The 14,927-nt window shown below is 41.4% G+C and overlaps 2 protein-coding genes across 5 annotated transcripts in view; one reads left to right on the top strand and one right to left on the bottom strand.

Annotated features, from left to right (window-relative positions):
• The window catches only part of LOC143298527 (uncharacterized), a 65,172-nt gene extending 64,938 nt beyond the window's left edge, over window positions 1-234 (bottom strand). Inside the window, exon 1 of the mRNA XM_076611380.1 lies at window positions 32-234. Within this exon, the coding sequence (XP_076467495.1) occupies window positions 32-52 (21 nt within the window). The 5' untranslated portion in view covers window positions 53-234. The remainder of the gene's footprint in view (window positions 1-31) is intronic.
• Window positions 235-545: 311 nt separating this feature from the next.
• The window catches only part of LOC143298902 (uncharacterized), a 60,968-nt gene continuing 46,586 nt past the window's right edge, over window positions 546-14,927 (top strand). For 3 of the 4 annotated variants that reach the window (XR_013057443.1, XR_013057442.1, XM_076611927.1), the window contains exons 1-4: window positions 546-620; window positions 3,402-3,711; window positions 8,456-8,523; window positions 11,128-11,214. Coding sequence is in view for 2 of the 4 variants with exons in the window: in XM_076611927.1 (XP_076468042.1) it covers window positions 3,416-3,711; window positions 8,456-8,523; window positions 11,128-11,214 (451 nt within the window). In the remaining 2 variants the exon portion in view is untranslated. Of the gene's footprint in view, window positions 621-656; window positions 787-3,401; window positions 3,712-8,455; window positions 8,524-11,127; window positions 11,215-14,927 lie in introns of those variants that run through there. The other variant, XM_076611929.1, reaches the window with a different exon arrangement.

Genomic DNA, 14,927 nt, shown 5'->3' with positions numbered 1-14,927 from the left:
TCAAAAAGCCCGTGTGAGCACTGAGACTGACCAGTTCCTTGGTCTGATTCATCGTCCTTCGTGTGACTTAGTTATCAGTCCTGTCCACACAATATCACTGTCTCTAGAACTTCTTTTTCTTTAACAGGCGTTGTCTATCGTCTTAAGAAAACGTTGCTTTCACTAATCTCCAAGTGATCAGTCGCTTCAGCTGAGCATCAGCCAGATATCACCAGAAGAAGCAGACAGGAAGTGAAGAAGATACAATAGGGAATTCCCCTTATCACGTGATCATTACTCTCCTCATCAGCGCTTCGATTTTCTTGATTGACATAAAGAGAAATATTCGCTAGTACACGAAACTATGTGTCCTTAACATTAATTTTGAGTCATTTTTTGATATTCTTTTACTGTGATATGATACAGAAACTGTATAAAAGCTAAATATGGTTAGTGTATTCAGCTATTTTTTAACCTGCGCATGCGGAAGATATTAGTTTCAATTCCTCTGGAAATTTCCGTTTGTGACTGTTTTGTCCACTTCCTTTCCACAAACTTTCTATTTATAACTTTCGTGCCTTCCCCAACATCGTGTGTCGATGCAACGTGTCCCTAGGGTGTAAAGTGAAACTTTGTTGAAAGTAAGTGGTTACAACATCTACTGATGGCAATATTGTTTTATCTACTTGCGAAAATTGCCGTTAAAATAGGTGCCATGTCGGTCCCTGGATTTAGGATACCAAAATTGGACTTTACCGAAAAATACTACCGATCTCTTCTATGAATAGTCAAGGTTCGGAGATGGAGGTAAAATCACTTTCACAACGAACTTCTAACTTCAAAACTTAATTCATTAACAAGTTATCGTTTTGTTGTTTGAACGTCCATCTTTACATGAATGCTAGCTGGTGGGCTGCGCTGGCAAAGAAGGTTTGGCACGATGTTGTCCTGTTGTCCGGCCATTTTGTCGGCAAGAGAGAGAAGCACAGCACGGCATAATATTTCCTGTTTAATGTTTCTCTTTCTCAAGGCCTGACAAAGCGTGTTGGGTTACGCTGCTGGTCAGGCATCTGCTTGGCAGATGTGGTGTAGCGTATATGGATTTGTCCGAACTCAGTGACGCCTCCTTGAGCCATGAAAGTGAAACTGAAACAGAAACTGTTTCTCTTCTCTGGGTCACCTCCCCCATATTCCCCCCCTCCCCTCCCCCATCATGTTAAATACACTGAGGTTACAAGGTATTATTTCTGTGTGTTCAGCGTGTTGAACTTGACTAATGATTAGGACCTCGGTCAGCCTTAAATGAAATGAATGCCATTTCAGATTTAATCATTTCCTTGCCCGTTAAAAAGAAAAAAAAATGTTGCTGTGTTTCACATATATGTCAAATACAGGATGTAATAATTACGGACTTCGAGTTGTTGATGTATTTTGTTTGTTTGTTTCTTTCTTTGTTGCTGGTTTGTTTGCTGTTGTTGTTGTTGTTGTTTTGTTGGGGTTTTTTGTTGTTGTTGTTTTTTTTTTGTTGCTGTTTTGAGGAAGGTGGCAGAATGGTTAAGACGCTCAGCTGCCAATACAGAGAGTCCGTGAGGGTGTGGGTTCAAATCCTGCTCTCACCCTTTCTCCCAAGTTTGACTGGAAAATCAAACTGAGCGTCTAGTCTTTCAGATGAGAAGATAAACCGAGGTCCCGTGTGCAGCACGCACTTGGCGCAGTGAAAAAGAACCCATGGCAACGAGAGTGTTGTCCTCTGGCGAAATTACGTAAAATGAAATCCACTTTCATAGGTACACAAATATGTAAGCATGCACTCAAGGCCTGACTAAGCGCGTTGGGTTATGCTGCTGGTCAGGCATCTGCTCAACAGATGTCGTGTAGCGTGTATGGATTTGTCCGAACGCAGTGACGCCTCCTTGAGAAAGTGAAACTGAAACTGCTGTTTTGTTTTGTTTTTTCGTTTCTTTTGTTTTTTTGTTTTTGTGTTTGCTTTTTTGTTGTTGTCGTTTGTTTGTTTTCAGGGGTAATAATCGAGTCTCTGGTTCAGTTTATTTTTCTGTACATACTATATATGCCCCTTGTTTACTTATTAATTTTATAGCATGAGTTGATAGTTTCAATGTATGTGCCTTTGTTGAACTAGTTTTTATTTCTTGTTTAATCTCTCTCTCTCTCTCTCTCTCTCTCTCTCAATTTGATCTGTCTCTGCATGTGTACCTCTATTTTCCAAAATTTCTTTTCCTTAATCTATTTGTTCCAGATTTACATTCTTGGCAGCAAAACGTACATGGGAAAGCCAAATTATACTCAATGATTTAGTGCATGTTGAGGGAGAGGCACCGTGGCAAAATCAGTTTGGCGTACTGCAAAAGTGATCATATCAAGGCCCCGTTTCAGCACTGACTGTAAATTGTGTTTTTGGGAAAGGCACTTTATTCTGATTTTCCTCACACCACTCAGGATCGAGTGAATGGGTATAGCTGACTTCAATTTGGGAAGGTTAAAACAGCAGAAGGATAGGATTGGGCCTCACCTTCCCTTGCCAAGACACATGCAATGGACATACCCTCAGTGATAAAAGTAAAAGGATATATATGAGACCTTTAACCTTACATGTTGACAGTCATATTCAGGCAGTAGTTTTCAGTTTCAATTAATCTTCATCAGCTAGATGGCTACCATGCATGCATAATTGTGTCTTAATTGTGTCTTACAGGTATTGTATTTATTCAAGAACTTTTATGTACTATTGTGTCATTTGGCCAGTATAAAATATATACCGTATAAAAATAAAAAACAAACTTTGCCCACGGTACCCATGTAGTGTAAATTTGTCTTCATGTATAGTCAAATAGGCAACTTTGCCAAATATTGACACCTGCATGCTTTCTGATATGAAATGTGTGATAGCCTATAGTGATCAGAGCATTAGACTTTCTTCTTCTCCTTCTTCGTATGCACACGAGTGGGCTTTTATGTGTATGACCGTTTTTACCCCACCATGTAGGCAGCCATACTCCGTTTTCGGGGGTATTAGACTTTCAATCTTAGGGTCCTGGGTTTGGATCCTGGCAGCACCTGGCAGATTAAGATTGGAGATTTCTCCTGTCTCCCAGATCAACATATCTGTAGATCTGGCAGATGCTGAACATCAAAATAGAAATGTTATAGATCCTGTAATCCATGTGAGTGTTCGGTGTTTTATGGAATTTATATGAATACATCCAGCATGCACGCTCCTGAAAATGGAGCATGGGTGCCTAAATGGTACTGGGATTTAAAAAAATAAATAAATAAAAGTCATGCACGTGAAAGCTCGATCACCGATGGAAGTGAACATGGGAACTGCTGCACGTTGACACAGAAGAAAAAGAAGTGTTGTTGTTACATTAATTGCTTTCATAACAGTTCTTCATTCTTTACAGCCGCATCTGAAACCATGGCTGAATCCTTTGACCACACACGTAAACAAGTGACACAGAGGAAGAGTAACAAAGACTCTGATGTCGAAGAAAAGATGGGACGTCAGCCAGAAAGAGAAGAAAAGGGTACGACGAGTGTGACGTCGGGTGACGGAAGGGGAAAGGAGATGCTGACTGCAAGGACTGAGGAGGGGGTGGCAGCCGAAGCAGGTGGAGGGAATATGGATGAGCACAGCAGTGGCGTGGAGGAAGAGGCGGATGAATCTGAGACTACGGTCAGTTCTGACAATGATGGCATGTCTGCACGGAGCAGGTGAGTAGTCTTCTAGCCAAATGGCCGTGTTTTTGTTGGGTTTTTTTGCTGTTGTTTGTACATAGCGGAGTGAGAGGCCCAGAGTCAGACAGACAGACCAGACCTGTCGGCAATGTGGGAGCCGAGGCACTCTTGCAGTGATGGTCATCCTGTATATTGCGTCAACTAGCTGGTTGTGGTTGCCGCTGCCAAGGAACACGAGACTGAGAAGAAGTGACTGTAACTGACAAATTTTCTTCCGACCATTCGATCTGCTGTCATTTTCTCGCTTAATATTTCCAAAACCTGCTGGAACCAAACAATCCGTTACTCATCGTCGGAACCTGAAATCCATCAACTGTAACATTTTTTTTTTCTCAAGCTGCTGAACGCCTTCTCAAAATTTCTTCCCGTACCGATGTCTCTACGCATTACAACAGCTGTCCTCTCTCTCAACTGCTGGATGAACATGCACCCCCCACTATCCGCATGCTCCCTGATAGACCCTCCGCCCCATGCATGGTACACACAAGATATTCGACTTGCAAAACGCAATTGGAAAGACGATGGCGATCAACAAAACTGAAAGTCCACAATCAAATATTCCGAAAAGAAATAAATAAAGTCAAACATATGATCTCATCAGCAAAGACAAACTTCTCTTCTTCTCAAGTTTTCATGCCACATCCACCAAACCTCTTTATCAGATCAGATCTAGGCACTGCAGAAAAGACTCCTCTTCCTTCTGCTTACACTTTATCGGAACTTCCCAATGTCTTCTCCTCTTCCAAGTTTTTCGACAAAGTCCAAAATATTTGTATCATCTTAGACCAAATGTCTTTCCAACCTGCTCATCCTGATCCTCAATTCAGCGGCACTCTTCTCCATTCCTTTAATCCATTGACTGAAACAGAAGTTCATGAAATCCTGAAAGAAATGACAATAAAATACTGTGAGCTCGATCCTATACCAGCTTCGGTCTTTTTCCCAGTGTGTCGCACAGTTTCTCCCCACAATCACCAGTATTGTATAACTCATCCCTTCTCACTGGAACGTTTCCATCCACTTTCAAAACTGCAATCGTCCGGCCTCTTCTGAAGAAACCCAACTTTGACGCAGGCATTTTGAAAAACTATCGACCAGTTTCTAATCTCCCATTTATGTCCAAACTCCTTGAAAAAGCTGTCCTGAAGCAGCTCAACAACCACCTTTGTTTCAACAATCTCATCCACCCATTTCAGTCTGCCTATCGCGCTGACCACAGCACCGAAACCACTCTCCTCCACATCCTGAATAATCTACTGCTAGCGTCTGACTCAGGAAAAATTTCCCTTCTCATTCTTCTTGTCTTGTCAGCCGCCTTTGACACGATAGACCATTCAATCCTTCTTTCCCATTTTCATTTTACATTTGGTATCAATGGCACTGCTCTAAACTGGTTCGAATCTTATCTCACTGATCGATTCCAGTCTGTCTTTGTTGATAATTTCCAGTCTGAACCCGTTAAAATCGAATATGGAGTCCCACTGGGATCTATTTTAGGCCCAGTGTTCTTCACACTGTACACTACTCCTCTCGCTGAAATTATCAACCGCCCTAATGTCAGTCATCATTCTTATGCTGATGACACTCAACTCCAGAAGAGTGATACCCCCGAAAAATTGTCATCGCTCTTGCAAGAAACATGCAACTGCTTCCTGGACATACAAAACTGGATGACTGAATGAGTTACAACTGAACGCGGACAAAACTGAAGCAATGATCATAGGAACTAAACAAAAACTGTCTTCCATCACAACTGAGACAATCAAACTTGGCAGTACATCCATCGCTCTTTCCATTTCAGTCAGGAACCTCGGTGTTGTCCTTGACAACGCACTGTCCATGCAAAAATTTATCAGTCAGACATGTCAATCCTGCTACTGTCAATTGCGGGGCATCAGTTCCGTCCGGAAATATCTGTCCACTGATGCAACATCTAGACTTGTCATTTCTCTCATTCTCTCTCGCCTTGACTAATGTAACTCTATTGTCTGGTTTGCCTGCTTTATCCATTCAGTCCCTTCAGCGCATACAAAACTCTGCTGCCCAACTCGTCTGCAGAAAGAAAAGATCTGAGCACATCACCCCTCTTTTGAAACATCTCCACTGGCTCCCTGTTTCACACAGAATAAAGTACAAGATCAGTTCTCTATGTTGTAAATGTATTCACAAATCTGCCCCTTCCTATCTGTATGGCTACCTTCACCTCTACACTCCATCTCACTCTCTACGATCAGCTTCAGATCCACTCTATTTACGCATACCCACATTCAAGCACTCGACTGTTGGTTGCTGTTCTTTCTCTGTCTCTGGACCTTGCGATTGGAATGAACTTCCTCTTTCGCTTCATCAGGTCTTCACATTCAGCTCTTTCAAGTCTGGCCTTACAACCCACCTCTTCCCAGAATAGCCTCCCTTCCCTGCCTCTTCCTTGTCTTCAGTTGTTTTTTTTCCAGTTTAGAGTTATGCATGCGTCTGAATGACTGATGCAAAAGCGCTTTGATTTGTCTCTGCGCAAGATTCAGCGCTATATAAATATAATGAATATTATATTGACCTGTCCAGCCACGCCCAGTGCTGTATCAATCACCAACCAGAGCTCAGCTCAGCTCAGTTCAGTTACTCAAGCAGGCATCACTGCGTTTGAAAAAAAAATTCCATGATTATACGCTACACCACACCAGCTAAGCAGATGCCTGACCAGCAGCGTAACCCAATACACTTAGTCAGGCAATTAGGAAAAATGAAACGAAGTAAAATAAGACACAGAAATGAGTAAAACGATAAGTGACTTACTTATTGATTAGATTAAAGTTATAAATATAAAAAGAAAAAAAAAAGAAACTAAAATAAAAGTAAATAAATGAATATATAATATAAAAATAATGAAATATAGAAAAAAATAATTATATGAATAATGATTTGAATAAAAATAATGATAATATTAATGAATAAACAAATAGATAAATGTAAGTAAACACACACACACATACACACACAGTCACACACACATACACACAGTCACACACACACACACACACACACACGTATGCTCGTGCGCGCACATACGCACATGCACAACAGATATGCATTAAATATGCAGTCTCATGGATATGAAAGCACAAACTTCATATGGATAGATGGATCTACATAAATATAGATATGTGTATATATCTATATATATATATATATATATATGTATATATATTATTTGTATTTGTATTTCTTTTTATCACAACAGATTTCTCTGTGTGAAATTCGGGCTGCTCTCCCCAGGGAGAGCATGTCGCTACACTACAGCGCCACCCATTTTTTTGTATTTTTTTCCTGCGTGCAGTTTTATTTGTTTTTCCTATCGAAGTGGATTTTTCTACAGAATTTTGCCAGGAACAACACTTTTGTTGCCATGGGTTCTTTTACGTGCGCTAAGTGCATGTTGCACACGGGATCTCGGTTTATCATCTCATCCGAATTACTATATATATATATATATATATGTATGTATTTATGTATGTATATGTATACACACACACACACACACACACACACACACACACACATATGAGTTTAATTTCTTCTTTTTATTAAGTTTTTAATCCCTGAGTGATGTGTCTTGCCTCATGGTATACTTGTGTGTGTATGAGTGTGTGTGTCTATCTGACTGTCTGTGGCTGGCTGTGTCTCTCTTTTTTAAAATTTATTTTCCTTCATGTCCCAGGCCCATCCTTTGCTCCCTCATACTGTCACTCAGCGTCAGTGTCAGTGTCAGTGTCATGCCTGGCAAACTCTGGAGAAAATGCACTTCAGTTTTAAAACCTGTACTGTATCCAGCGGGACAAAGGGGAGGTTACAGCGGGACAAAGGGGAGGTTATCTACTTCCGGGAGGTTATCGGCCGTAGTTACTTTCGTTTTTCTCCGCACAGGCGGATAGCAGTTTGCACAGGACAGGAATGTCAGACCCCTGCCGGAGTTTGCACTAGCTGGGTCACGGTTATTTAAACATAATTTTAGATAGAAAATTTCCTATAGTCTACACTTGCAGACAGAAAAAGAAGAAAATGGATGGTGATACACTGTGGTGACATCTCCCCTAGTGAGAACAGCCTGAATATAAGCCAGAAATCTCTTGTAACAAAAAGTTATACAATACATTGCAGTACAACAATACAATGCAATGCAATGCAGTACAATACAATACAATGTGATATTTCACCCCATTGTGCTGTGTTCCCGAGTATTTCTCTTGCTCTTTTTCTTCTTTCTTTCTTTCTTGTGTGTGTGTGTGTGTGTGTGTGTGTGTGTGTGTGTGTGTGTGCATTTTTACAAATATCATGCAAGAAACACAGCAGAAGAGCTTTTAGTTCTTTAGCTGTACAATCCTGGAATTCACTGCTTTTTTCATTCAGCCACAGTCCACATTCACATCTTTGAAACAAGTCGAAAACAATTCTGTTTCAAGCAATCTCTACATAAATAAGGCACTCCATGCCATATCTGTGTTCTGTGGATCCACATATGTTTCTTCCATGTGTGTTTGTGCATACATGTGTGTGTGTGTGTTCTTGTGTGCTGTGTCTGACTGATGTGTTATTATAAAGCAATTTGTAAATATCTTATTTTTAAGTAGTGGTAGTAGTAGTGGTAGTAGTTGTTGTAGTAGCAGCAGCAGTAGTGGTGGTGGTGGTGTTAGTAATGTATGCATGTGGCTTGTGTGATGTACAGGTTGCCTGGCAGACACAAGACACCAGGTGAAACGGGTGCCCGGACAGACTATGTTCAAGGCACAACAGGTAATAAAGCAATATAATTACTTTTAGTGAAGCCGTTTGCAAAACATGGAAAACACAATCTTCTATAAAACGTATATTTAACTTCCATATCCATGGATCATATATTATTTGATATGTATGATATGTTGATGATATATGGATGATATATGAACACATTATGATATATTAATGATATATGAACACATTAATTCTCAGTTTTATTTGCTTGGAGATTACAACAGCATCATGATCCACATCATGTGTGTATACATGTGTAAGTGAGTGTGTGTGTGTGTGTGTGTGTGTGTGTGTGATTTCTTCAGTTTAACGTCTATTCACTATAAGTGTTTTTAGACGGTGTGTGTGTTTGCTGTTCATTGACCTTTTTTTTTAATCAGTGTGTGTGTGTGTGTGTGTGTGTGTGTGTGTGTGTGTGTGTGTGTGTGTGTTTGCTTGCTGTTCATTGACCTTTTTTTTTTATCAGTATATCACACACACACACACACACACACACACACACACACACACATATGTTGACAGGATTATGGCAATATTTTGCAAGTTAGCTTGTCTCTCTCTCTCTCTCTCTCTCTCTCTCTCTCTCTCTCTCTCTCTCTCTCTCTCTCTCACACACACACACACACACACACACACACACACATACACACACGCACGCGCGCACACACACACACACACACACACACACACACACACATACACACACACGCACGCGCGCGCGCGCGCGCACACACACACACACACACACATATGCTGACAGGATTATGGCAATATTTTGCAAGTTAGCCTGTCTTACCCTTCCACTAAATATCAGGACACAATTACAATATAGAATACTTTATTATCTCCAGAAAGAGAAACTCGCTGTGGTGTTTGTTACATAAGAAAACATACACAAGTTCCAGTCATTCAGTATGAAAACATAAAAGGCTCAAAAGGCTTACATGCCAAGTTGATAAAAACTTAACATACAACAATGCCAATCACACACATGGAATAAACATTGTAAGAGAATGGACAAAATTCTATATTATATAACTCAGACATATGAATAAAGCCAAGATACAGTATTTTAGATAAACTCAAAGTCTAAAACACACACACACACACACACACACACACACACACACGAGCTGATGCTGCTTTCATTATTCCAGACCTTAACTTTCAAAACTCATTTCATCTGGGAGAGAATAAGTCCATCTTCACAGCTGAACTCATAATAGCAATTCTAATGGCATTAAATTTCATGATATCCATTCCGAAAACTATATTTCAGATTCTATTTTGTGTTGATTCTAAATCAGTTCTTCACGCTATTGAACTTCTAAAAGAAATGGTTAAAGTATGAACTCATTATTGAAATCAACCATTTAATTCACGAACTCTTACTAAGAGGCTCTTACATAACCTTTTGCTGGATTCCTTCTCATTGCAGTTTGTACTATAATGAAAAAGTCAACATTTTGCTTAAAAAGGAGCTAGAAGTTCCATGAAGGAGTCCGATCTAAATATGTTGCTTTCACTTCAGAATGTTACACCATGGTAGAAAAAGTCCAATGGTCAAAATTTCAGCTTGAAGAAAAACACACTGGTAACTTGGAGTTACATAAGAATATACAGAAAATGTATGGTTTCATGGGAAAACATTACCAAAATGATTTTCATAAGAGGCAAATCATTTCTCTAATCTGCAGATGGAAAATGAATTGTTTTAAAACCAAGTATGTCAGTAATGTTTCTTGCATCTGTGGTGCTCACATAACAGCCAATCATTTACTAACTTGCGATATGTTAAAGTCTCACATCCCTGAATTGAAATCATCTTCAGTGTTGACAATCTTCAGCAGTCCATTGCTAATGTATGACTTTTTCAACTCCTTGTTAAATAGTCCAGTTGGTTCGCTGTTATAGTTGTTAGTTTTTCATTAGAAAGATGTCATATTGTTATGCTTTTTAAAAAAACAAAAACAAAACTCAAATCAATCATTTTCTATATGTAACACACACACACACACACACACACACACACACAACACGCATGCACGCACGCACACATACTTTCACTTATTCGCATGCATACACAGTAATTTCTTTCCCCCCTCGATTTTTTTCCTACCCTCATCTAATATCACTTACAGTGAAAAGATGAGCGAAACACACACACACACACACACACACACACACACACACACACACACACACACACACACACACACACACACACACACACACACACACAAACACACACACACACACACACACACACACACACACACACACACACACACACACACACACACACACACACACACACACACAGACACACACTAATCAGTCATTAAGAAATTAAGTTCATATGGGTACAAAAATGATAATGAAACAAAACTGATTAGCCAGTTAAGAACTGAACTGAATGAGTATAAAACTGTTTGTGGATTATTTCTAGCAGAATTGACATCTGATTAGACATTTAAAAACTGAACTGACTTGGGTATAAAACTGTGTATGTGGATTTTTTCTTGCAGAATCCGCATTGGTGACTGATTAGACATTTATGAACTGAACTGACTGAGGTATGAAACTTTGTGGATTTTTTTCTTGCAGAATCAGCATCAGTGCTCCCTCAGGTCTTGGACACTATGAACAACATCACACAGGCTCTCAACACTTTGCAGACATCCTCGAATGAATGTATGTGTTTTTTTGTGCCTTTCTCTAGTTTTCTTTTTACAAACACTTTGTCTTTTAGTAACAGGACTCCCGTTTATGCTTGTACTGTATTGTGTTGTATCATATGTATTGTGTATGTTGTGTTGTAAGCATTGTGTTTTGCTGTATTGTAATGTACTGTGTTGTGTTGTGTGCACTACATTAGATCACAATTCTGTAGTTTCCCAAGACTGAAGAAGACTGAAGGATGCTGTGTGCATTGTGTTTTGCTGTAGTATTGTATTGTATTGTTTGATATTGTATTGTGTGTATTGATGTGTATGATCCACTATGAGACAATAGAACAGAATGATTGCTGGTAACGGAACTACTACTTCTTCTTCTTCAGCGTTCCCAGGCCACCTTCAGGTCAGTCCAGAGTAAGTAACGAAGTCTGCAGTCCGCTGGAGCCCTGTCACCGTTCCCCACAACTTGTCCTGGAGCGCTGCAGGACTGGACCAGGTCTGGCGCCTCAGCTCTTTGTGTAGAGGGCAGTGTTGCAGGACATGGGCTGGAGTTTGAGGAGCGGTGTCACACGGACATTGGTCTGTGTGGGAAATTTGGGAGAGGAGCTGGCAGTGGCTTGTGCGCAGTCTGAGGATGATGACTTGCTGATCTCGACCCAGTTGATGGATGCTGTCTTTCTCTGCTCCCAGATGTAGCCGTTCTCCCCAGCTGTTCTTGCAGTGGCTGCATAGGATGGTCTTTGCCTCCCCAAAGCTAACGGGGTGGGCAGATTAGGTGAGCCTGCTTCCTGCTTTGGAGAGCTTGTCTGCCTCTTCATTTCCTGCAATGTCACAGTGAGAGGGGATCCACTGCAGGACCGTTGTGGTTCTGGCACTTAGGGCCTGCATCTCAGACTGGATGTCCCGCTGGGTTTTGTCCCCCACTAAGATCTGGAGGCTTTGTGGCTTTGTAGGACAGCTCGGCAGTCGGTGAGGAGGACAGTGGGGTCTTTGTAGGACAGCTCGGCAGTCGGTGAGGAGGACAGTGGGGTCTTTGTAGGACAGCTCGGCAGTCGGTGAGGAGGACAGTGGGGTCTTTGTAGGACAGCTCGGCAGTCGGTGAGGAGGACAGTGTGGTCTGTAGGACAGCTCGGCAGTCGGTGAGGAGGACAGTGGGGTCTTTGTAGGACAGCTCGGCAGTCAGTGAGGAGGACAGTGGGGTCTTTGTAGGACAGCTCGGCAGTCGGTGAGGAGGACAGTGGGGTCTTTGTAGGACAGCTCGGCAGTCGGTGAGGAGGACAGTGTGGTCTGTAGGACAGCTCGGCAGTCGGTGAGGAGGACAGTGGGGTCTTTGTAGGACAGCTCGGCAGTCGGTGAGGAGGACAGTGTGGTCTGTAGGACAGCTCGGCAGTCGGTGAGGAGGACAGTGGGGTCTTTGTAGGACAGCTCGGCAGTCGGTGAGGAGGACAGTGGGGTCTGGCAAACTGTCTCTCTGGTTGAGGAGTTGGGCTACAGCTGGTAGCGCACATGCTGTGGCTAAAAAATTCACTGAGGTGAGGCCAGTAACAATGGAATTCCTCACCAAGCTGCTATCTGGGAACCGGATGTAGACACCACCTCTCCCACTCCTAACCGCATTCTCGGCAGAGCCGTCTGTGTATACACAGGTCCAGGTGGTGTTCCGGTAGTCCCTAATAAGGGTAACAGAACAAAATCCACATTCTTTGCATTCCCCAGTTTTGGCTGGATTCTGTGAAGGAGTCAACTAGTTGCCCTTTCCAGTCCTGATCAGAGTTCAAGGCTCTGTTTCAGTTTGGTGTTGAGTTCTTTGGAAAGACACTTTACAGGTGTGAATGAGCACCTGACCAGCTGGAGAAGGTGAAAAGGGCGGAGGGAGAGGATAAGGGCCCTGCCTTCCTAAGCCAAGCCCTAGACATGGTGGATATGAACTCACTGCCCCATTGTCCAGAAAAGGCCATGGGACCTTTAACTTTAACCAGTGATGTTGGTCAGTACTCTTGCTCTTTCTCCTGTCCATGGGACCTTTAACTTGAACCAGTGATGTTGGTCAGTACTCTTGCTCTTTCTCCTGTCCATGGGACCTTGAACTTGAACCAGTGATGTTGGTCAGTACTCTTGCTCTTTCTCCTGTCCATAGGACCTTTAACTTGAACCAGTGATGTTGGTCAGTACTCTTGCTCTTTCTCCTGTCCATGGGACCTTTAACTTGAACCAGTGATGTTGGTCAGTACTCTTGCTCTTTCTCCTGTCCATGGGACCTTGAACTTGAACCAGTGATGTTGGTCAGTACTCTTGCTCTTTCTCCTGTCCATGGGACCTTGAACTTTAATCGGTGATGTTGGTCAGTACTCTTGCTCTTTCTCCTGTCTTGGGCCGGTAGTGTGGAACAAACTGCTTTTCTCCATCCATCAGGTGGATTCCCCAGTTCAGTTTGAAAAGTCTCTCAAAACACACCTCTTCCTTTCTACATACCATGTTATTGACTGACGTTCTGCTTGAACTTCTGCTGTGCATGTGTTTGTGCAAGTTATATGTGCACATGTTTGTGTATGGTATGTTTATTCAGTTGACTGCATGTATGTTCATGTATGTAAAACTTTTATTGTACAATATATGAGTGCCCTGTCTGCGAGATGTGAGTGTTAGTATGCATTATTGGATGGATTCATATTCTGTAGTCATTTTTCTGTGAGAAAGAAAGCTCTGTAAAAAAAACATGTGTTCTGCTAGTATCAGTACACAAAAGCATTCAAAATTCTTCTGCTTGAATCAACTCTCTTTGAAGACAAATAAATGGAACATTAGTACAGAATTTTCACCAATTTTTTTTCTTTCCTGTTCTTGAAAACTGTTGAGCTGTGGACAATCTTTCGTGACCGATTTTCACACATAACCAACTGTACAATTCAACATCTTTGAAACTTTTCCAGTTGTGTTGCAAGGATCCTGTACACAGGCACATGCAGCCTCTTTCATTTAAATGTCAGTACATTGATTGTTCTATTGCCTAACCGTTCTTTGCAAATCATTCTTTTGGGTAATTCCTATTTTTATTATCCTATATGCCTGGGACCCATGTAAATGAGGATTTTCATGTGTTTTGCTGTTCAGTCAATGATATGCCATGTATAGCTTGTGATCCACTCTTCAAGTCAGAGGTATAGTTTTAAAATGATGTGAAATGACCCATATCATCAAATCAGTTTCGTTACAGGTTTTTCTCTGCATTGTTTTGGAGGCCAAAAACAGAACAGCTCTGTGATGGCCACAGACTGAACTAGTGTGTCACTGCAGATGATTTTGTGTATCTGACAGACTGGCTGCGTATTGGTTTCACAACTGAGTCTGAATCAGTTATGATCCATAACCTTCAAAGTAGAGTTGAAAGCCCCTAAAAATGGATCACGAAATCTGTTTATGGGAATATAAATTCAATGTTAGGTTGTAATATGGGTTTTGATCACGGCTCTTGTACTTTATGGACACTGCTCAGAGGACGCAGAGTGCTGTCTGAGGTAGGTGACGATGGTTGATTGTTTTCCAAAAGGTAATTGGCAAAAATCAAACACTTGTTCTTAAAATCTTCAGAGGACGTGCAACGCTGTCTGACAAGAGTTGCTCTAATCTCTTGTTGAATCCAGTCCGGACAGAGCAAATATCGAATGTATCAGGTTCAAAATCCTTAATTTCGATAGAAGATTAACAGCTCTAATCTTCAACACCAACATA

Source organism: Babylonia areolata, chromosome 24, assembly GCF_041734735.1.
Source record: "Babylonia areolata isolate BAREFJ2019XMU chromosome 24, ASM4173473v1, whole genome shotgun sequence".
NCBI classification, from domain to species: Eukaryota; Metazoa; Mollusca; class Gastropoda; order Neogastropoda; family Buccinidae; genus Babylonia; species Babylonia areolata.
The sequence above is the reverse complement of the archived record's forward strand: the minus strand, read 5'-3'. Positions and strand labels throughout refer to the sequence as shown.